Here is a 23,264-nt window from a genome sequence, read left to right as displayed (position 1 = left end):
TCTCTTGCCCAGATTATAAATTAATGGCAATTATGAAAAACCTGTTAGTCCACAAAACCCAGCAGCTGCGATTTCTCCACTCTTGCAAGCCCTCAGCTCATTTTCCTCTCTGTATCCCACCCAAAGGTATTTTTAAAGCTGAATGAAGACAGCTCTCATTCTTTATTGTGCCTATATTGACATAAGTCACAGATGTTATTGCTGTGCAAACCACTGGTATTATTTTTGCTCTTAAAGACTTTCCTGGTTTCCCTTTTGCTGGGACAATTTTGTCATTGTTGCTGGGAGCTGGAACTATTTCATTCATGGGCCACAAATGTTTTCTGTTAAGCATTCAAAACCTTCCATCCTCCTATTGTGCTCTTCCAGTTTACTATAAAGTGCTCCAGCCCCATCCAATAGAGTTTGCTTTAAACCTTCCTCCAGTGCTGTTATTTTTAACATTTTCTCAGTTTTGCTTTAGTTCTCCAAGATGTATCATTGCAGTGAATTTAGTGATGAATTTCTCCTGTCTCATTCACTCACTTCAATCCCATCTCTTGCTTCCTTTGGATTTCCCAGCATCCCAACATTTCTGCTCTCCATAATTTCTGTGCTCCATAATTTCTCTGTTTGCATTGGCTTTGAATGTCTCCTTTGCATCCTCTGGATGTTGGATATGAAATAAAATATTAAATAAAAACATTCATCTTTTCATCTTCTAGATTTGCAGATTTACTTCAGGTTATTTCATGGTAAACTCTCAGACTCAACACTTGCAGCTTCCTGTTATTTTTGTATTCTTTTGTTCTAGTGGTAGTTGTAAGCTGATACAGAAATGCTTCTAGACATTTACTTTTCAATATTTTCAATATTCAATAACTAATAATTAAAACTATAACTAATAATTCAATGTTCACTATTTCAATTTTCAATAGTTTCTTTTTTTTAATTTACTTTGCAGTAATGGACTTGTTTTTGTATCAAAATGTTATAAAAAATGCTGTTCATTACTGGCCCTTTCTTGCACTTTTTGTGAGCCTTGTCCTGTTAAAAAAAAACCAACATAATTTTTCTTCAGTCTTTCTGTTCTTTCACAATAATCTGGTTGAGTAATGCAGCATTTATTCAATTTCTGCTTGCAAACACTTACATTTTAAACAGCTACTGGACTAATGAATTACATCAGTAATACTGCAGTGCTGTTAACTGATTTATACTTCATTTTTATACTTTTTGTTTTGTTTGCATTTAAATATTTAAATTTGTTCTGTACAAAAACTGGACTAGAGGTTAGGATCAGGCCCTGTGTTTTATTCTATTTGTTCCTTTAGTGAGCCCAGCATTTATTCTGTTCTCCCTATAAAGTCAATTTAATATTCTGGTTGATTTTCCATTCTTCTTGTACAAACATGCACCTTCCAATATTTGCATCCCAGTTGAGCAATAAGAAATTGTCAGTACCTGTTTTTCCTGCCTGTTGAGTATCAGGTGTAATTTATGTAATTTACCAGGCATTTTTTGAGGGGGGAAATATTCCTTCATCCCATTGCCCCTTGTCAGCAGCCTCCCTCAGCCCTGTGTGCCTGGGGAATTATTCTAACCCACAGCTCTTGCCAAAGCCTGTTACCTCTACATTTGACAATTAAACATCAAAAGTTACACTTTAAACCCTAACATTTATATCTATTAAAAAAAAAAGTTGGTTTTTTTTTTAATCTTGTTTTTCCTCTATCTTCCTCATGCCTGAAACTAATGGAATTTCTTGGAAACTTAAGGCTGTCCACAGGATCCTGATGGCCTCAGATACCATTTTTTTAAACCAATATTCTATTTCCATGGTCAGAATCAGATTGTGTGTCCTCATTCAGACGAGAGTGAGAGCATCTGTTTCTGCCCCTATTTTTGCACAGACATTTCTGAACTTTTCACTGGAGTTTTTGCTCTTCTTTCACCCCAGTTCCATGGAAAGAACGGAGCACATGGAAAAGCTGGGCTGAAACTCCTGCTGCAGCTTTTGTACTGAAGCTCTTGGCTTTTGTGTGTTTTTGCTGCAAACCAGAGCATGCTGACATCACCAACAATTCCCAGATTTGTTTTCACCCCCCTCACACAAACAAAAAGAAGGAGCCCCTTCTATTCCTGTTTTTTGGCCAACTCAGGTCTCCCCATTGCTTTTTATTGAGCAGAAGAGCCAAGGAAGTGAAAAATCAGAAGTTGGTCGTCCTTGTTCTCACTATCAACTCCAGCACATTTAAAGTTGAATTTTTATCCCTGGCAATTGAATATCTCTTCACAGAAAAACACTGGAAGTTCTTGGAATTACAAACATATCAGGCCACGAGCCAGGCTTTCCCTGGCCAGGCAGTGACAAAAGCTGCCAGTGGATCTGAGTTTTATGTGGTGGTTTTTTCTACTGTTCTCTCTGAGATCATCAAAACTTATTGCAACAAGGATTCAGTGCTGGATTTTAATCGTTTTTCCGCAGTTAAAACGGGAATTCTCACTTAGGGAGCAGCCATCAGATCGTAGCTGAAGTTGTTCATCTGGAAATTTTAAATTAAGTTTTATCCCAGTATATTAGTAATTTTAGCAGAATGTTCTAATCCAAAATGAAAATCAGATGTTCTTCATGGAAATAGGGAAGTCCAGACAATGGCTATTGTGTTTAGGTTACAAGACTCGTGGTCTTCCTTTTTTTAATTTTATTTTCATTGTTTACATTGCAGGCAAGTCTTTGTTCATTCTAAGGAATAAAGCTATTAGTTTAAAAGCACTATTTTTTTAAAGTTTATATCCAAATATATTTTTCTTGAGCTGTATAAAAAATTGGATTTTCTGGAAATTCATTGCCCTCATGAATGGACTCCTGGCGAGCGAGGAATTTTTATGACTCCCTTAAAAAAACAATTGCAGGCATTCTACAAATAAACAATTGTGTTGATTTGGGGGTGGGGGGGGTGCATTTTAATGGCTGTTTTATAATTATTTGTTCTCCAGTGTTTATTTCAGTATGGTATGTTGTAATTTTTAACTTAGTTATCCTAAGAATTCCCTTGTACAGCAGAGAGCAGAGCTTTGGAGCAGGAGCCAATTCCCAAATGCAGACCCAGGCCTGACTCTGATATTTCACTCATTTCCATGAGTTCCTTCTGGAAGAAGAGCTGGAATAGTTCAGGCCAGCCGCTCTCAGCTTCTTTTTGCATCTTCTTTTGGCAATTTTGATCTCTTTTCCTCAATTAGATTTTCCTCCTGTGTCTCTCATTAATAAATTTCACGTGTGATTTTTCTTTTGTTTGATTTTCCTCCTTTCAGGGCTGTTTTTGCTGAATGGTTGAGAATAATCACAGCTCCACTGGATTTGGCTTTTCCTGTGTGTAAACCCTTGTGAGTGACAATTCTGATTTTCCTGGCACAAGAATGCAGTGCCCTGTTCTGTCCACAGCAGCACAAACCCTGACATTGCACAAGAGGCTCGTTTGAAAAATTGGGATAAGGGGGACTGAACAGTCCTGGATTGCTCCTTGTCCCAGAGGGAGCAGCAGTTCCATCACTCTTGCTTTTGGACAGGATTTGCTTTTTACTGCATCTTTAGGAGATGCTGCTACCACCAGCAGCACAGCTTGTGATTCAGCTCACGCTCACTGCGGGATTTTTTTCTGATTTTGAGTCATTCAATAATATTTTGTTCACCCTGAGAGAGTTCAGAGGGAAAATGGTAACATTTAGAAAATGATAGATGTTGTGCAGCCAGGATGAGCCTGAGGTTTCAGATGTTTGGGTCTTGATATCCTTTTTGTCAAACCTCTGTGTGTGTCACACTCTCAGCAAGTTTTCCCTCAACTCCCTTAATCCATGAGGTAGAAATGTTGCCCCTTTTTACAGGAAAAAAAACAGATTAACTGGCAGCTTTTGTGCTTGCAGCAGCCCTTGGTGTGTGTTTGGGAGCAGAGAGATCTAAAGTTCCTTCTGTGTGTGCACATAAATATCATAAAACATAAATATGGACAGCAGTGACATCAGTGATCAGGTTTTGTCAGCCCTTCCTCATTCGAGGGAGCCTGGCTGACTTTCAAAGGTTACTGCTGTCAGAAAATCATGAAACAGAAGAAAATACAAATCAAAGATGCCGTGATCTCCTTCCAGCCCTGGAAGAGCAGAAAGTCTGTGTGTCAGAAACCAGATCACTCCTGTGTTCCTGCTGGGAGGGAGCAGGATGCTGTGGAGCAGCATGATTCCCTGGGATTTGCCCACTCTCAAAAGAATTCCTTATTTTTCTGTCAGAATCAGTATTTCTGACTGTGCCAGAGTGATTTATGTCACAGTTCAGCACCGGCTTGGCCTCAGCCAAGAGATGAAAGAAATGGATGTAAAGATGAGAGCAAGAAGAAGGAGCTGTCCCAAATGGGCTCTTCTTGGGTGTTTTTAGAAGGTGAAGTGAAGCTGGCTTTGTGCAAGTTCAGACTTGGCAGGACTCTATGATTTCTTTTTAATTGATGAATTTTACCGAGGTTTTATTTCATCAGCACAGAAACTCTTTGCAAAAGACAAATATTTTTTATTGTAGAGGAGCTGAGCAGTCAATGTCTCTGTGTGTCTTTGTGTTTCTACAAAACCCCCAGCAGCAGAAAGAGAATCACTGAAAAGCTGAGCCTCTCACTGCTTTATTGCTCTGCTAAAAATTGGTATTTGTGTACTTTTTAAGAACAATTAGAGGGATTCAGTTTTAGTCAGCTGTATCTTAAAGCTGCAAATGTGAAATCATTGGTCATTTATTTTGTAAATTCCTTGAAAATTTTATTATGTAACTGTTCTGCCTGCAGAGAGATTTCTTGCTGCTTTCTTTTATGATAGGAAAGCTAATGGGTGAGTGAATTATCACAGGGAAAGGAACATATTCTGAGCAGTGTTTCAGGTCTCCCAGGGGAATTACAGCAGAGGAGAGCAAACTTGGCTGAAACTTGGGTGTCATTTATTAATTAACAACACAATACTGCAACTAAAAACCTTTAAAAATTTCATTTTCAGCAGCTTCAGTTTTACTCAGCTGTATCTTAAAGCTGCATATACACTAATCTGAAATAATTTGTCACTTTGCAGATTCCTTGAAAAATGTATTATTTAACTGTCCAAACAGTTCTGCCTGCAGAGAGATTTCTTGCTGCTTTCTTTTATGATAGGAAAGCTAATGGGTGAGTGAATTATCACAGGGAAAGGAACATATTCACACTGTGTTTCCCTCAGAGTTCTTCCCAATATAAAACAAACGTGCAGCCTCTGTTTGAAATAATTAGCCGTGGTTTACTGGGGGAATTTTGGGACTTTCATGTTGCACTAGCTTTTGATCAAAATTTCCCTGCACTGCCTCGTTTTAATTCTGGCCATCTGGATTAAAAGGCTCTCTTAATCTTAAATACAGATTGTAACTCTTTCTTTTGGAGTGTGCTGCCATAAAATTCAGGCAGCTTTCCAGCTTTCTTCATTAAAAAGTTGCTTTATTATGGTTTGTCAGCCATTAAATGATTGTTATGCACAATGGGCACTTGATTATAATTTGCTGGAGCTGGGAATCGGTTACAGCAGTAATCCAGTTGTGTAATTAAAAGAAAGCATGTTTATACCTGCTAGCATCTCCTGAGAGCTGCTGAGGGTGAGGAGAAAAGAGACTTGAAAGGCAACAATTCCTGCTAATAAGGCACGGAAGGGCTCTAAGCCACCAATGTTTTGTGCTGTGCTGTGGAAGTGTGATTTCTTTTCCATAATAACTGGGTTTGAACCAAAATCTGTTGTTTAAGGTAAATAGGCAGTTTGATTTGTCACAAATCTCCTCGGATCTTTGATTTCTCTTTGAGGTTAGGAAGAAATGTGAATTTCTTGCAGAAAAGGAGCAATCGGGGATCCTCGAATCCTTCCCCAGTTTTGTTTCTGTTCTTGTGGGTTTGTTTTTTTTTTTATCAGGGAACTCAATCTCACTGGTTTTTTCACCTGTAAAGTTCTGAAAAATTGTGAGAAAATGGCTAGCTTTAAAATTATTTTAAAAGGGAGTTTTTCATGGGTGTTTGTGCTATTTACTTTTATATTTTTGGCTGCTGGGAAGTCCCAGCTGCACAGTTGAACTGTTATGGACAAATGTGGCATAGCTGATGGTGTAATTTAATCTGATTTTAGCAGTATTTTATGGATAGCCTAAAGTAGATACATGATAATTTAATAAGTATTAAAAAGTATTTCTTTATAACATTGCAGTGATGTAGCAGCTTTGTGATGTTTTCTTCCTGAACCTGTGTCTCCTAAAATTCCATCTTTGAGATACCTTCTAGTAAATCTACACCTGGAAAACTTTCCTGGGAGCTGAATTTGTGCACATTTGTTGAGATGAAGCTGCTAAATGAAATAATTTCATTTTCAATTTTACAAGCATCTGTTTGACTGGAAAGAGTTTTCTGTCCCAGCTGAGAACTGGAGAGATGCAAACGTGCAACAAATTCCTGTCTTGCATTTAGTGGTGGTCTGCAGGAATTGTGCCTAAAGGAGGGCAGAAATTTGCTTTTTCACATCTCTCAAAATGGAGCCCTCAAATCAGTAATTAAATCCTTTCTAATGGATTAAAATAGATGGTGATGTGGGTTGTGGGCTAAGCAAGATGTGCAGAAATCAAGGGAAGCAGCAGAATTTAATGCTCTCTCCCACAATTCTAATGAGCATTCTGACAACAACAATTCTTATCAATAAAATCAATTCAAATCAGAGTTGTTGATGATTTAATCAGGAGTTTTCAGTCTTGTTAAACAAGTGAGGAACACAGAGTGGAATAAAACCAGGACTTTATAATTCTGCCTTTCCTCAGCATGGGAAAGTTCTTGGGGGACACACAAATGAGATGTTCAGCTCTTCTGAGGAAAACCTTAAAAACAAATTCAGAGTTACATGAAAAATCCTTTCTTTTCCTTTCTGTGAGGGTTTGTTTTGTTTGTTGTTGGTTTTTTTTAATACCTTTGTTGATTTTGGAGAAATCAGAAGGCTTTTCTTGAGAATCTAATCTTCTCAATGGCAAGCCCTTGCAGTGCCTTTGCCAAGAGTTTATTTCACATGTGTTCAGTCCAGTTTTCTTTTCACATATGTGAAATAACATCTTGGCAAGTGGTAAACAAAATATATACAGCGGAGAGAAAGAGAGCTGTGCTTTTTATTTAAGTGAAAAGATATATTTGATGAAATAATCCTTTCATTGAAGTGAGTAATTAAAGCTAAAATAAATAAGATCTTATAAGAGATTGCAGGGTAATTATGTAACTTTTAAGAAAAAAGAGTGGATGGTAATGAAGTCTTTTCCCTTGACTTGGGTTTTTCTTGGAAAAGTGCAGGATCATGTGATGATGTGGCACAGTGTGAGAGCAGTTTGCTGCTGCAGAATGCAAACATCCCAAAGTGATTTCCAGAGCCCAGATGTTTATCAGTTCTCTCTTCTGGAAGGGAGCAGGAAGGTTTTTATTCCAGGTTTCCAGGGTGCTGTAACTCCACGTTTGTCCAGGGGAATGGCACTTGTGCACAGCCCACAGAGAATCCGTGGTCAAGGAAGGAAAATTGTTCCTGTGGCTCCCTGAGAATTGAGAGGAAAATGATCCTGAGCTGTGCCTGGCTCAGGAAATACACCTATATATATATATTTATATATATATATAAAATAAAGATATGTAAAATATAGGATATTATACCTGCTAGCATCTCCTGGGAGCTGCTGAGGGTGAGCAGAAAAGAGAGTTGAAAGGCAACAATTTCTGTTAATAAAACTATTTTCCTGCTGTATTGAATACAAACTGAATCCAATCAGGAGTGTCCTCCAGAGCATTTATCTGACCCCCAGAGATATTCTGAAGTGATTTGTTTTTAACTGGCTCTATTTATCAGAGCATGGTGCTAAAAACACCAAATTTCTGGGTTTGATCCCTGTGTGGGCCATTCACTTAAGGGTTGGATTTATATTATGACAACTAAAAATACATTTGAGATGTTTTAATCACATATCTACTCGTCTGCTTTCACAGAATAACTCAGATTAATTAAATTGATTCAAATACCTACTCCTACCAGATAACATGATAATTTCAGGGGAGAAGGGAATAAACTAGAAAGCAAGCAAAACCCAGTTTAAAATTAGGGAAAAAAAAAGAGTCAGAATAAAAGCAAATGTTGACCTTTATTTGCTGTGTGATAGTTCTAGTTCCAAACAGAAAACTAATGACATTGAAATTGCATATTGTGAGTTGGGGGATGCATTCTTTTACCATTTATTTCTATAATCCAGCAAAAGAGAGGTATTTTTCCAGTCCTATCTATTTCAGCATTGCTGTGTTTTCTGTGCTTGGTTGGAAATGCAGCTGCACTTGATTTGCCATGGGCAGTTACAGGCTGCCAACAACACAACAAAAATTCACAGTGAATTAAGTGATATTTGGGTTCCTTTTAGCTCTGAAATATATATGGCAATCTATAATTGTAGCAAATAACAAGAATGTTTTTATAGGAACCTGGTGCTAATCAAATATGTTAAGGGCACTCCTAAGCAAATATTTTGTGATTTTGGAGTGTCTTTGCACAAAACTGGTACCACGAGCCCTTTTATGAAAGGGTTTTATTTCAAAAATCAAAATCAAAGAGTTGCTGAGGGCTGTGGCTCTCAAAAATGCTCATTCAAGCTTTTCTGTTGTGGTTATTGATAATAAAGTCAGGCTTTAAGGCAAGGTCTTTTTATGATTGTAACTCTAAAAGTTAATTTATTCCTGCAGTTCTTTCCAAAGTGCAGGCAGATCCTGTTGTTTGTATTTAATGTGGGTATCTGCAGAAACAATCAAATGCTGAAAAAAGAGAATTCCAAGGTTCTTCATGATATTTCCCTTTAATGTCATAAGGTGCAGTAAGTTTGCAGCCAGTGTCCCATTGCAAAGGCTGTGATTTGAATAATTCCCAACGATTTACATATTTCCAGATAACTTTACAACATCCAGCTCTGTTTGATTTGTTCTGTGGAAGGGAATTAGAGGAGATAACATCTGAAGTCTTTATGTGATGCTTGCAGTACAGTTGTGTCTTTTTGAAGGATTAATTTGAGAAGTGAAGCCTCTGGGGTATTTCTCAATATCTAGCAGAATTTTCACATGCAGGCATCTTGAACTCCTTGAAGTTACTCAATTCCAGTCAATATCTTCAGGTTATAAATTAGTTCCTAATTAACATGATGGAATTTTGACAGAAATTAATGAAGCCTTGAGAGCTCTTGCTTGTCTAGCAGACTTTTCCCAGCTGTCCTCCAGAACTTCTCTAGGGAAAATCAGAGAAATTCAAGCTTTGCAAGGGTGCAGGTATCACAGAATGTGCCATTGTCTCACACCTCAGCTCAGCTCTCATGTCTGCAGTGGTTTTCACACCATTCTCACTTTCCCATCTCCTAGGAGGAGGAAATATAAAATAAATGGTGCTTACAGCAACTGGGAGACCAGTATTCCAGCTTCTCCTTCAGTTCACTGAGAAGTGCTTTTCTTTAGGGAAATCTGGCACAGTTTGCTGCCTAGGAGAGAAAAGAAGACACTTTAGCAGTGAAGGTGTAGGTGACAAATTCACCCTGGAATTTATCTTGGTTGTTCTTGGTTGCTGTGGAAAGGATTTGAAAAATCAAAGTATAAAATCTCTGTTGGAAGTGCCTGAAATCTATTTTTCTCTAACAGGCAAATGCATTCAAATTCTAATGCATTAAAATATTCATCTTCAGATATTTTGGGGGGTTTTGTGGGATAAAAATAACAGTAAGTGCAGATTTGGACAGTGTCTCTTGTATGCACTCAGCCTCCAGTGACGTTCCTGCTGCTGTAACTCTGAGGGAGGTTTTGTTGTTAATTCTCCAGCCAAACTGCTGGAGTTTCATGTGTGTGGAGCTTCATATCCCAGCTTAAACAGAGCATTGTGGATGGAGAAGTGTCAGGGAAATAACCCCAAGCTGAAAGCTGGAGCTTGTCTCTGCGTGGGGATTCAGCATTTGGGGCGCTGATGTTGTTATTCAGCAAATATCTGGGGGAGAGCAGGAGAGGAGGGGTCTGGCTGATCCTTTCCAACCCCTGCACACAGCATTAGCCCTCTCTTATTTCCAGGGAGAATCTCAGGAAAGAAATTTGACCAAATCAACGCAGCAAGGACACAAACTGCAGAATAAACTCGGGGCAAGGCTTGCAGTTCTGTTCTGAAAACTTTTGGGGATGCAGCTGCCTGGTGTTTCCTGAGGAGCAAATGTGGAGTAAATCCTTCCCTCCTCCTCCTCCCTTGCTCATCCCCAGCGTGCTTGGATGGTCCTGGTGCAATTCCAAGCTGCCAGGACCTGATCAAGGCTTATTCTTCTCGATTTTGGCTTTTTAGTTGATTTGCCAGCTACCTGTGAATCGGAACTGTGGCACCTCGGAAATGTGGGCCAGAGATGGAATTCTTTGTATTCTTGGTTTTATTTCCTAGAGATCATCTCTGGTTCTGGTTCATGGAAGGTGCTGACCAAAATTGAGTCTATTACAATATATTTGCAGATGGAAACTCAAGCTTCTGTTGTATGTGGTGGCTTGAAAATTAACAGGGAGAAGTTTCTCTGAAAAGGCTCAGTCAGTGCTGGATTTTGGAAGTATTTATGCTGTCATGCTGTCTTTGTTTTAGTTCTCTTAAATAGACAAATATATATAGAAATTAGAGAGTTGTTCTTTATTGTTGTCTTTTGGGGGATTTTCATAATTAAATGTGGGGGGTATTTTAATATTTAGAGAAAAAAAAAAATTGAATGTCATTTGACTGTAAAAATACTCTTTTTCCTTTTTTGCCAGGAGGAAAATAATCCTAAATTGAGAGGTGTCTTTAGCTTGTTTGGACTTGTTAGCCTTAACTAAATGAAACAAGCTCTAAACTGTTTGTTTTGACTGATTTTTTCCTCATTGAGGTTACACCTGTCCATTGTTTCCTTTACTATAGGGTTTGTTATGATATTGTGCAGAGGGAAGTCACATCCTTGAATTGCTGTTGAAACCTGATTGAGGTTAAGCTTAAAGAAAAGGGGCAATTTACAGGACAGGCTTCATTTGTGTGAGGCTGAACAAAAATCATTCTGCTGTTGTGAATTTTATATATAAATATTTATGATTTTACAAAGCACAAAAGTTTTGAGTTTTGTTTGCAGGAGTGTGGAGAGTGTTGAGATTTTGATTTTAAATTTCCAGTGCAAGCAGAGGGATCTTCATTCTGAGGGAACTTCATAGGATCCTGAGGAGTGGATTTGGGTTTAAAAGTCATTTCATTCCATGCTTTCACACTTGTATCTAATTTAAATAGTTAATAATTATTAATAATTATTCCTGTAATTATGGCACTGCACTTGGAACACAACATTTCTCTCTTTCTAAGCAGAAAACTCTACCAAAGGTGGGGAAGCAAAAAGGTGAAGACAGTGACATTATCCCAGGGGAGAAGGTTTAAATGGGATGAGTTTCCCATTCAATAAATGATCTCCAGGTGTCCCTAACTTTTTTTTTTTCTAGAATTCTAAGCAAAACTCTAGAAATTCTTGACATAACGAAAGGAGATTTTAAGATAGATTAAGTGTGAAGATGGAGAATACGTGGTGGACTTTGTGCCTTTAATGAAGACAATGGGATGAGGAAATGATATTTATAGAAACCGTAAGAGTTTTCAAAAGACTGTAGGAATTGAAATTCTGGAGAATTCTCCTGCATAAAATAATCCAGCAAGAAAAAAAGCAAGATTACAAGGAATGGTGGAGGTCAGTCTTTTAAAACTGTGCTCATGCAAGACCTCTCAGAACTCTGGGGTGGTTGTGCTGAGGGTTTGCTTTAATTTGATTTTTTCACCTGTGCACTCTGCAAATGCATCAGATTGGGCAGATGTGGTAAATGGTTGCTGCTGTTCTTTTCTCTTTCCCCTGGAAGCCTTCAGCTATCCTCACAGCTCAGCTTCTGATTCTATCTCTGATTCTAAAAAAACCTGGAAAACAGCAAGTTGTTCTAGTTTGTGGTGTCCTGAAAATATAAGGACACGGTGGTAACCAGCACCACGGAAAAAACTCTTATTTTCCACTCTAATTAGTACTCACTACTTTTAGAAAGTATTAGTAATAACACCCTCAGCATTTGGGTTTTTTGCCTTCTTATTTTTCATTGGAGCAATAGAATGAATTTTTGGAGAAATAAATATCACAGCTTATCTCGAGGAGGATTCTTTCTCAGGGGGAAAACCTTGCTAAGTTCATGAACTCCTTCCAACGGTAGGATTAAGATCTTGCTGGGCCAGATTTATCAAAGACATTATTCCATTAGTTGAAGATGAGAAAGTGAACAGTGTTTGAGTCCTGCTGAGTCTTTACAAGCTGCTTGTTTGAATGCTTGCAGGAACAGGAATGTTGGCTCACAAAAGGTGGGGAACATGTCGGTGCCTCTGCCAAGCAGCATCACTCTGCATTTCAGCTGGGAAAGAAATGCCAGATACTGGGATGAGTCTGGGAGTCTGCAAATAAATATTTGGATTGGCCAAGTCTTTAAAATGCATTTTGATTGATTTTTATTAAGGCTGGCATCCTTCCAGAACTGCTGAACAAACACTTTGGGATCTCATCCTTCATCATGGAGATAAATGCCAAAATTCCGGTCGACTTCAAAGGGGGCAGAATGAAGATCTGAGTCCCCAAAAGACACAGTGGGATTTTTATCTCCTCAACAGGAGGGTCATGTGGGAGGGTTGGTGTGATGGGCAGGAATCAGGACCTGCAGGGAGGTGAGTGATACCTCAGGGTTCCAGGCACTGGAGGCACGTGGAGCCTGGGCTGAGCCTGCCTCTAAAGATGTTTTCTCTCTCTTTAGATGTGTTGGTAAGCAGTCAGGATGTAACAGCTTGCACTGAGCAAGAAAATTCCTTCAGTGATCCAATTGTCCAAATTATTGCTTGCTTCAATCTTTTTTAATCTGATTCTCCAGCTGGAGTTGGTGACTTGGAGCAATGAATGTCCTCCAGAAGTGGCAGGAAAGGAACAAGCACAGCAAGGCTGGCAGAGAAGGAAATACCTTGAATTAGGGAAGGAAATACCTTGACTTAGGGAAGGAAATGCCTTGAATTAGGGAAGGAAATACCTTGAATTAGGGAAGGAAATGCCTTGAATTAGGGAAGGAAATGCCTTGAATTAGGGAAGGAAATGCCTTGAATTAGGGAAGGAAATGCCTTGAGTTAGGGAAGGAAATACCTTGAATTAGGGAAGGAAATGCCTTGTGTTAGGGAAGGAAATGCCTTGAATTAGGGAAGGAAATGCCTTGACTTAGGGAAGGAAATGCCTTGAATTAGGGAAGGAAATACCTTGAATTAGGGAAGGAAATGCCTTGTGTTAGGGAAGGAAATGCCTTGAGTTAGGGGCACTGAGTAGCTGGAAAAGCAAAGCCACCTCTTGATGTGTCAAAGAAAAGCTGCAAAATTTGGGGTGCCTGGAGCTCACTCATTTCCATCCTCATCCATCCCCAGTCCCTTTTTTCCTTTTAGGACTGGTGTTGGATTCTGTTTGGGTTTTATTCCTCCCAGGTCACTCTCCCACTCCATTTCCCTCCAGGGAGGATTTGGAGGCTCGAATTCAGCAGGGGACTGGAGGGGATTGAGGGGTCAGGCCAAAATGAGGAGTGTGAGCTCAAAAGTTTGGTGGGGATTGGTGGATTTGGGCTGATTTGGTGGGGATTGGTGGATGGTTTGCTGGAAACTCTTTTGCTGCTGACAGCTAGATGCTTCTCCTATTCCAAACAGCTTTTCATTCATCTTGAGGCTCTTGGCTGTAAAACATTTTCTGGAAAATTTTAGATAAAAAGGCCAAATAGAGCTCTTTGTTAACTTCCTCTTTCCAAATTCTCCACCTCTCCTGTCCTGTGTCTCACTTTCTCATGTGAGTCAGTGATGGCAGCTATGCCCATTTATAATTTTCTAATTTAAACATCATTTTCTTGCATTATGCCAAGCCAGGCACCAGGTTATTTTTAAGTTGCACTGATTGAGATCATTATTTTTTCCTTCTGCACATTGCTGTGCACTACTCAGTTAATACATGGAAGAAATGATCTATTTAAGAATCATGGATTGAAGAGCAAATTTTCCACTAATTAACTCTATTATAAAGCATTTAGAAGCAGTTTTTACATTATGAACAATAGTTAGGTCTCCCATACTCAATAACCTGCTTTTTGTCTTGTATTTCAAAGTGATAAAAGAATATACAGATATTTGTGGGGAGGATGTGTGCAGCACCCCAAGACCCAACTCATAGGTAAAGGTCTCTTCTTTTGATGGGTGGCTTCTTTATGGTTCAACAAATAAACAAAAAATATCAAGTTTTCCTTTGAGCCAGAGATGGGAATTTCTTTCAGCTGTGGAGACAGCTGATGTGCCTTGGGGCAAAATATGGGGAGAAACAGATGGCCTTAAAAGGAGAAGCACTGGGGAATAAAATAATTGAAAATTCCAAGCAAGAGTTTATAAATAAAACCTGTGGAAGCTTACTGTACATAAACAAAAGTCCAAGGTAAGAATCCTACATGCCATGGAGAATCCTAAGGGGGATAACCCAGATAATTTAACTGGCTTTGCATTCACAGTCTTGTTTTGGACTTTGTGCTCTGTGGAAATTCTGCCATGTTCCACGGGGATATGCACATCATGTAAATAAAAGTGTATTATTTTAAATTGAATCTTACCTGCATTTGTCTGCAGGATGTTTTGACTGTGTTTGTTAGAGCGTTTTCTGCTCATAAAAATTAATAACAGCGCAAGTCAAAACATTTAAAAATTCAAATTGCATTGCAGTGTTGTGAACTCCCTTTGAATTTTGCAAATTCCTCAAGCACGTTCTCTGTGGACCTGATAATGTCTGCAATTATAAATATTTCTTCATATAATTCTTCAGGATTAAATAAGTGAGTGTTCAGACTTTCTGTTCTGGCTCTTGGTGAGCACTTGTGTGCATCCAACCCAGGCCATTTTATGATTCTGTGATCTTGGTCATTATTTTAATTATTATATTTGAAAAGTCTTATTTGGAGTAATTTGGCCATTCCAACTCAGAATAATCTGTGATTCTTGAGTACTGTGACAAGCCACAACAGTCTGTTGGGGTTGTGTGTCTCTCTGTCCCAAATTTTAATTTATGTGCTGTCAAAAAGGTATTCTCCTCCTGAAATTGAACTTTTGTTCACTCATTGAGGGGGGGAAAAAAAAACCCCCTCCTTACCTTATATGTGTAGTTCAGCATAAAACATTGCATTTTGGCTTCCTTTCAAGAAATCCTCTTTATTTCTTCATTGGTTGTTTCTTTTCAGTGTCTCTGAAGGAGGCAAACCCTGATTAAACCAGCACTGCACACATATCAAAGGCACAGAACCCTTTCCAGGGACGTTTCTTCATTTTTATGTTGTAACAATAATTACAACGAGTTTGATTTGCAACTGCTGCCACAGCAACTATTCCAGTCTAGTCAACTTGGAGAAGGTTAAAAATACGGTGGGATAAGCCTGGGCTTCAGCCAGGGAGAAGAATTCTGTTCCTACTTGCCTCTCTCTCTCTCTCCTGCCCCTCTTCTCCTCGCTCCCCTCGTAGCCACGAGCGCTCTGTCGTGTTGACACTGGCACTGGAGCTGTCTTGCTTTGAGTTTGAAAGAAGCACTTTTATCATTTCTAATAAGCAGCCTAGGGCCAAAACAGACAGAGCAATTTGGAAGGACGAGGTTCAGCAGGAGGCTGGAATTCCCACCGTGCAGCCCTTTGGGAAGAGGAGTCTGGAGCAGTTTTTCATCGTGGTCGTAAGTGATAAAAGATCTGCCCTGCTTGGTCAGCTGAGCTCCACTGGGGTGGGGACGAGCTGCTGGCCACCAGCCTTCAAACACAGCAATTGTGATCTGCTCTGTTAGAGCTGTCAGAATTAACCCAGCTCATTTAATCTGCTTCTTCAAAAGTCATAATACTCCCATATAGCCCAGTATTTTAGATTCATTTATTTTTGTTTAATCCAATTCTTAAAGAATCATAATGTTCTCATATATCACCATATTTAAGATTTACTTATTTTGTTTGGTTCTTAAATTTCAATAATCATAATATTCCCATATATCACAATTTTTCAGATTCACTTGTTTAATCTGGCTCCTAAACTTCGAAAATCGTAATATTCCCATATATCACAACAATTTAAAACTCACTTATTTTGCTCAATCCAGTTCCTAAACTTCAAAAATCATAATATTCCCATATACCACAATATTTGAGATTCACTTATTTTGTTTAATCTGGCTCTTAAACTTCAGTAATCATAATATTCCCATATATCACAGTATTTCTCAAAGATGCTGGTCCTGATCATTGTTTTGACCCTTCCAGAGGAAAAGTTAATTTTTAATTAAATGTGCCACCAGTACTGAAGGTGACTTTCCTGATCCAGGAGGATCTTTGTGTGGCACAGATACTTTTTTATCTCCAGTGTTTAACCCGTGTTTTGCACAGAGGGTTTTTCCATCCCAGCACCTCTTTGTCCTTCATGTTGTCAGTCACCTTCAGCATTTCCATGTTTTGATCTGTGCATCTCGTGAGCAGACCCTCAGCTTGTCTTAGAAATGGTTTTACTTCATTTCCATCTCTTTTTGAACTCTCTTCCCCAGTGCTGTCGGCGTTCTGACACCTTCCTTGTCCTGCAGCATGTTTCCACTCTGCAGTGCTTTTAGAGCCCAGTCAATAAATTTCTCATCTCAGTTTCTGTAAAACACTTCTAATAAATCTCCTTTAACTCATTTTTCAGAGGGCTGTCACCAGTAATCAGACAACCTAAACACCTTTATCCTTCAGTCTCACTGCTGCATGATTTCATCAGTTTAGGTGCTGCCCTTTGTGGAGATGCTTCTAATTTCCCTTTTTTTATGGATTGTAAATCAAAGTGACACCACCATTTTCTCAGAGTAACAACAATTCCCGTTATTAATGTAATTGTGCCATAATGAATAAGTCAAGGAACACAATTGCATCTCATTATCCTGTTGGTCTGATGTCTTTTGAGTCCAGTTACAAACATGAAGAAATGCAAGATTTATCCCATCCCTCATTGTCTTTTAGCAACCCTTGACTCACTGCATAATCTTCCCTAAGTTTTTATGGCACTTTTCATCTTTGCATGAACTTTTATAATTATAATAACTTGTTACTTGTTCTGCCTTTCGAATGATTTGTTGGGGTTTGTGTTCTTTCTTCTTGTTAGCAGCGGTGCCAGAATTTAAAACCCAAATTCCCCCCAATGAAATAATGGGATGTGCCTGCCCAGCTTTGTACTTGGGCTCCATCTGAATTTCATTTCTCCTTGGTGTGGGAAAAGTTCTAGTCTGGAGATAAATCCCTTTTTGATTGGCTGCTCTAAATAAAGCAGACAGCAATTGTCTCTAAATTAATGGCACTGATGTTATCAGTGCCCCAGATTAGAACTTGGAGACATTGATGGAGATAAATAATTTCTTTCATTGAACGTGATCTTGTAGGGTTTTTTGCTGGTGAAAAATAAATCCTCCTCAGTTCTTTAACGAGACATGAAGCCTAGACATAGTTTTTTGTTCAGAAGGGATTAAATTTAAAGTAAATTTAAACTATTTATTAAATATATTTTTATATATTAATTGAACATTTGGTAAAATAAATTATTTGTGTCTGTATCACAGGCAAGGCTTAAAATTCTCCAGAATGCAAAATCAAGCTGAAGGGGAGAGTGGATATTTCCATATAAATATAAAATATAAATATAAAACCATACCCATACTTTGGGTCATACCATGCTCCCAATGAGACAGAGAGATCTAAACCAGTAAGGTTTGTGATTTATAGATTTATTTATAGGTTTATATATTATATATATTATTTGGTTTAATATTGTGCTGGTTGTGGGACATTAACCCAGCTTTTGGCTGGTTTGGAAACCATTATTAATAATGGATTCTAATCCATAATTCCAGATTAGAAACCTTGCTAGAATATTTAAGAATATTCTGTGTATTTTAGAATCCACCTGCTCCATCCTTTAGAAATGAAGGCAGCGGTTTGAATTCTCGTCCCAGTGTGATCCGTGGTTCCCACTGCTGTCCTCAGTGGCACTGCAGCTCGGTCTGCAGATCTCTCCAAGCCATTCCTAAACTCACAATCCCTCCAGACCATCCCTGCCAGTGCTGGGGGTTGTTCCTTCTCCTGCTCACAGCTGTGTGACACAGCTCAGGGGGGGAAAAAAGGGGTGCAAAAACAACTTTGGAGAGCAGTTTGAGCTGTGTGGAGAGAGGCAGTGCAGATGTGGTGTAACATCCTTCCCCCTGAGCAGACATGACTAACCAGACTTTGTCTGCTCCCAACAATTAAGGACTTTGCCAGGGTGTGCAGGGCCCCATGCAAGTTGCAGCTTGCTCCCAGCTGGGAGAGGAGTTTTTCAGCTTGCCACAAATGTTTTAGCTGTTCGTGGTCTCTTCCTTTTGGGGCTTTGCTGGAGAACTTTAATTTTTCAAGGAACACCTCGGTCTTCACTTCCAAAAAGCCTCTGGATTTTGGAATTCCCTGGAAGCAGCACTTTGTACAGCCCAGAAGCAGGCCTTGCTTTATATGAGAACAAAATCCAGTGCTGTTTATTCATGACCACAGCAGCTTTCTGTCCTGACTCACAGAAAGACCCTGAGCACCTCTGCTCCCATTTTCACTTTATTTATTTTATTTTGGAGACTCCTGGCTGTGAGATTGGAGCTGTGCAGGGCCATCCCAGGGTGCAGGCCTGACGCTCTGCAGCTGATGGCAGGGACAGCTTTTTGCACAATTAATGAGAGAAGGAGCAGGGAAATCACTAATTAAAGCTCAGACAGAAACAAATGAGGTTCTTCACGCTGGATGGGGTGCTCACCTGGCTCCCTGGCACTGAGGGGGTGCTTTGGGAGCAATCCCTGCTGTGCTGGAGAATCCTTCACCTCTGAGGGAGGCTCACAGGCTGGACACACCCAGGGAATTTTGACAAGGGCTTCATGCTCTCCTGTCCCTCATTCTGGTAATTGCAGATGTTTTCTGAAGTCCTGAGTGCTCTTCATCCCAGAAAATGAAGCGTGCAGATGCAAACCTGAGATAGGATTGTGAAAGGCTGGGTGGTTTTTAGCCCCTCAGTAATGCTGGTTAATGTTATGGAACTTCTCTTGCTGTTGTTGGGGTTTTACTGGGGCTGCACAGAGGGACACCAAAGTTTCCATGAGCAGTTCCTTCCTCTCCACCATCACTCTGAACAATGTTTGGGTATCAGAGCAGTAGGAAATGAGTACATCACACCAGGACAGCTTCATTTAGTCCTTTAGGAACCTTTTGAACTGGAAAACAGCTCCTTGGCCCTTCAAAACAAGGATTATAAAGCATGGTTTTGTACTGATTATAGAGCATTTCTTTATTAAAATAATTAGGTGGTATTTGTTTAAATATTATAATTTGCTGTTTAGGTTTTGCAGCTGGAAGTGGAGCTTCACTGCAGTGCATGCTGAGCAGCACATGAAAAACAAATGCCACCCCTCTTTCCCATAGCAATCCCCTCTCTGCCACCAAGAAATAACCTTTAGAATAAAAAAGATGCTGTTAAGATGCTAAACCCACTGGAGGATTAAATTGTTCATGCCAAATATGACTAATTCATCTGAGCACCATCATAATGGCAGTACAGCTTAATTTGTTTAATAACCTAAGTTATAACATTGATAATTTGTCTTGGAGAAGGAAGAAATTGCCTTTTTAAAGGAGGTTATTCATTTAGGTGCCTGATATATGAGCAGGAAGATTCTTAAAGCTTGCTTTATCTTAAAGAGTACACTGGAGGAGCTCTGATTTGTAAAAATCACCACTGTAAACAAGTTTATTCTCTCCATTATAACTGTGTGTGTCTGGAATAATTTATCAAGGTTGCCTGTGCCAGGTGTTGCTGACAACAAACTTTTATCTGTGGAAGAAACAGCTCCTGACTTTAAAGGTGAAGGAAAACTTGGCTAAATCTTCACAGTGCAGCTGAACTATTTTCAGTGTTGTGCAGAGGGGCAAAGAAGAATGTCTCTAATTCAGATTTAGCTCCTTAGAAAATATCTTCTGCTACCCATCATAAAAAATGAAACAAGGAAAACCAGCCATCCCTGCTGCAGAGGAAATCAGAACCTCAGGTTTTAGTTACAATATAAAAATTTTATATACAGTTCTGAGGACAAAGAAGTCCTTCAGCAGAAGAATGATGCTGTTATTTATCACACCAGAAGAGAAATATCAGAGGTTCATAACAGCTCTTAAATAGATTTTGTGCTGAAGTAGTAGCACTTGAAAGGTTAACACGGGAGAGAGGGTCTGAAAATACAAAACTGACTTTTCTGAGCTCCCAGTGAGGATGTTTGGGTGGAATGGTGCTCCTGGGAAAGCTGTACTTTGTGTTACATGTCCTTTGTGGGGTTGTTTGGGTCGGGGTTTGGGTTTTTTTGAAGTCTCTGCATTACACAACAGTTGAATGCAGCACTGGCATTTTGCAAGAGTGTTCCACTGAGCCACAAAACGGGAGAGGAAGATTTGGTGTGGAAACAGGCTGGGAACGAGGTGATTCCAGGTGGAGCTGAGGTTGGGATGCAGCTTGCAGCATCCCTGGCAGTGCCCAAGGCCAGGCTGGACAGGGCTGGGAGCTCCTGGGACAGTGAGAGGTGTCCCTGCCATGGCAGGGGTGCCACTGGATGGGCTTTGAGGTCCCTCCCAACCCAAACCATGCTGGGATTCTGTGATTCCAGAAGTATAATGTTATTTTAAATGTTTATAAAAAGTATGGACCTGGTTTAAAAAAAAAAAAAAAAACAAAAAACAACTGTGTGTGTGTATGTATTTATTTTTTTTTAATTTTTTGGTTTTTTGGCCACCTGTGAAGGTGCCACTCATGGCATATTCTATTCTCCAAGAGCTGCTGGAGCCTGCTCCTCTGGCACCAGCCTGAGCTGGAGTGGCAGCTCTGTGCTCTGGGATGTATCCCTGCAGAATGCTGATGGAGCCTGGAATCACCTGCCTTGTGTATCCTGCTGGGAATCCCAGCATGAGAGGGGCAGCCCTGAGGGCCCTGCAGTGTTTGACCATTTTCTGTTTGAATTAAAACCCTTAATTGTTTATAATTATCCAAAACAACCTCATGAGTGTATTCCAGATCTTTCTTTGTGGGGGAAGAAGAGGTGAAGTGACAAAAATGAGATGTTTAGGATAACGTAGATTTAGTGCCATGAAGAGGTAAAATTTGTTCTCATAGTACAGGAGACCTGTTGCTTGTTTTAAGATGAATTTTATGGAAAATCCACTGCACATCCTAGTTCTGTATTTCCATTTTGTGAGCACACTCACTCTCTCTGCTGCCTGCAATCAGGTTTTTAAAGTGGCTCCTCACTCTGTCGCTCCCAGCTGGACTCACGCGTTCTTTGTGATCCCATGAACTCCTGGGATTGCAGTCACAGAGGGGGCCAGAAGATCAAAAGCACCCCAGATGGAGGGGAAAAGGGAATTCTGAGCCAAAACAAGCTGATTGCTTTGGAAGCAACTGGGAGCCTCTGCTGGAGCACATCTGGGCCATCCCTGAGCTCCGTGGGGTGCTCCTGCTCCTGAGATCCACGGCAGGGCTGCAGCTGGGCTTTGCTAAGCCTGCCCGGGCTGAATAAACCTGGAACATGCCAGGATCGGTTTGTAGCTGGATCAGATTGCAGGGGCTGGCTTTGTTCCTCTCCTTTTTCAAAGCACAGCAGGGTGGGTTTGATTTGGGAGCTGCTGCCCAGTGCCACCCATTGCTTGGGGTGGTTGTGGACTCTTCCAGCAGCTTTGGGATAAGGTTCTCCCTCCATCAGGAGCTTGGGGAAACATTGCTTTGTCCCTGGGAATGAAAAATCAACAGCACAACAAGTGGGCACCCATTTTTGTCACAGCAGGTCCAGATAAAAATTGGGAATTAAATAAGGTTTGATAGCTGGGAGACAGCTACTTGCAGGCAGTCTGTTAGTCCAGCAGATGTTGAAATCCTGTGGTCAGAAAATCAAAAGCAATTATTTTGAAAGGGCTTGCAGAATCCTGATCCCTGCAGGAGCCTCCAGGCCCAAAATCTCTGCACGGTCTCACCAAAATTCTTGTTTGTTTCTGTATTAATTGAAGTGTTACAGGAATAAATCTGACACTTGGACAAGTTTACAGCAGAATCTGGGTTGGACATATGGTTTTAAATCAGTACATGAGTTTTTCAGTGAAGTTGAGGCTGCCTCTGTTTATTGTTAATTTATTGATAGTTTATTGATAATTTAGTGATAATTTAGTGATAATATTGATAGTTTATTGATAATTTAGTGATAATTTAGTGATAATTTAGTGATAATATTGATAGTTTATTGATAATTTAGTGATAATATTGATAGTTTATTGATAATTTAGTGATAATTTAGTGATAATTTATTGCATGAGCCTAGCAAATGTTTCCAGAGCAAGGCAAGGTGCTTGCAGAGGTCTCTCACTGCTGAGGCATCTTTATGCTTTTTCAGATTTTTCTGCCCATTTGAAACAAAACCAAACCAGAAACTTGATCTGTCTGTTCTATTTCTAGAACATCATTACCTTACCTTTAATTACTGATTTTTTTTTTCCTCTTTTTGCTTTTATACCAGCACTTGCAGCTTTCTGGGTAGTATTTATTTTGATAAACCTAATGGAAAAAGTGACAGGATTAATCAGGAGGGAAATTGCCACGTAAGATTTTAAAACAAATGGATTTCTCTTCCCTAAGTTTCTGAGGTATACAACATGAAATAAATCTGATAATCCAGTATCCTCTGAGGATTTAACACTGCAAACCGTGTTCTTTTATTCCCTCAATTTAGATTTACAGAAATTATTTTAGTTTCTAACTATCTGAAGAGCATTCCTCCTGTAGAAGAGGAGAGAGGAGAAAGTTTTCCCTACCTTCTTGCCGCCTCCTCCACAAGACAGAAATGTTGTGTACACACCACATGAATCTCCATGGAAGCAATGATGAGATTAGTGAGGTCACTGGATAAATCAGAGTTTTAATGAATTAATATTTTGATTGCATTTCAAGTTTTCTGTGACTTACGTGTTACAGACAGCGCAGGAGAGGAAGTCTGGTTGTACTAAAGCACAAAATTCACATTTCAGATGACATAACTGCATGTGGGACGTGTGTTC

The 23,264-nt window shown here is 39.6% G+C and overlaps 1 protein-coding gene across 14 annotated transcripts in view; it reads left to right on the top strand.

Moving 5' to 3' along the window:
* The window catches only part of ATG7 (autophagy related 7), an 81,585-nt gene that overhangs the window by 41,515 nt on the left and 16,806 nt on the right, over nt 1–23,264 (top strand). For 3 of the 14 annotated variants that reach the window (XM_086846879.1, XM_086846881.1, XM_086846880.1), the window contains exon 19: nt 10,122–10,701. The exons of 5 other annotated variants lie outside the window; for them this stretch is intronic. In XM_086846879.1, the coding sequence (XP_086703005.1) occupies nt 10,122–10,214 (93 nt within the window). In that variant the 3' untranslated portion in view covers nt 10,215–10,701. Of the gene's footprint in view, nt 1–1,939; nt 3,270–3,294; nt 6,225–10,121; nt 10,702–11,540; nt 11,783–12,407; nt 12,560–23,264 lie in introns of those variants that run through there. 6 more of the 14 variants (XM_086846886.1, XM_086846889.1, XM_086846888.1 and 3 more) reach the window with 4 other exon arrangements.

The sequence above is a fragment of the Cyanistes caeruleus genome, chromosome 11 (assembly GCF_971803275.1).
Source record: "Cyanistes caeruleus chromosome 11, bCyaCae1.hap1.1, whole genome shotgun sequence".
NCBI classification, from domain to species: Eukaryota; Metazoa; Chordata; class Aves; order Passeriformes; family Paridae; genus Cyanistes; species Cyanistes caeruleus.
This window is presented reverse-complemented; position numbering and strand designations above follow the sequence as displayed.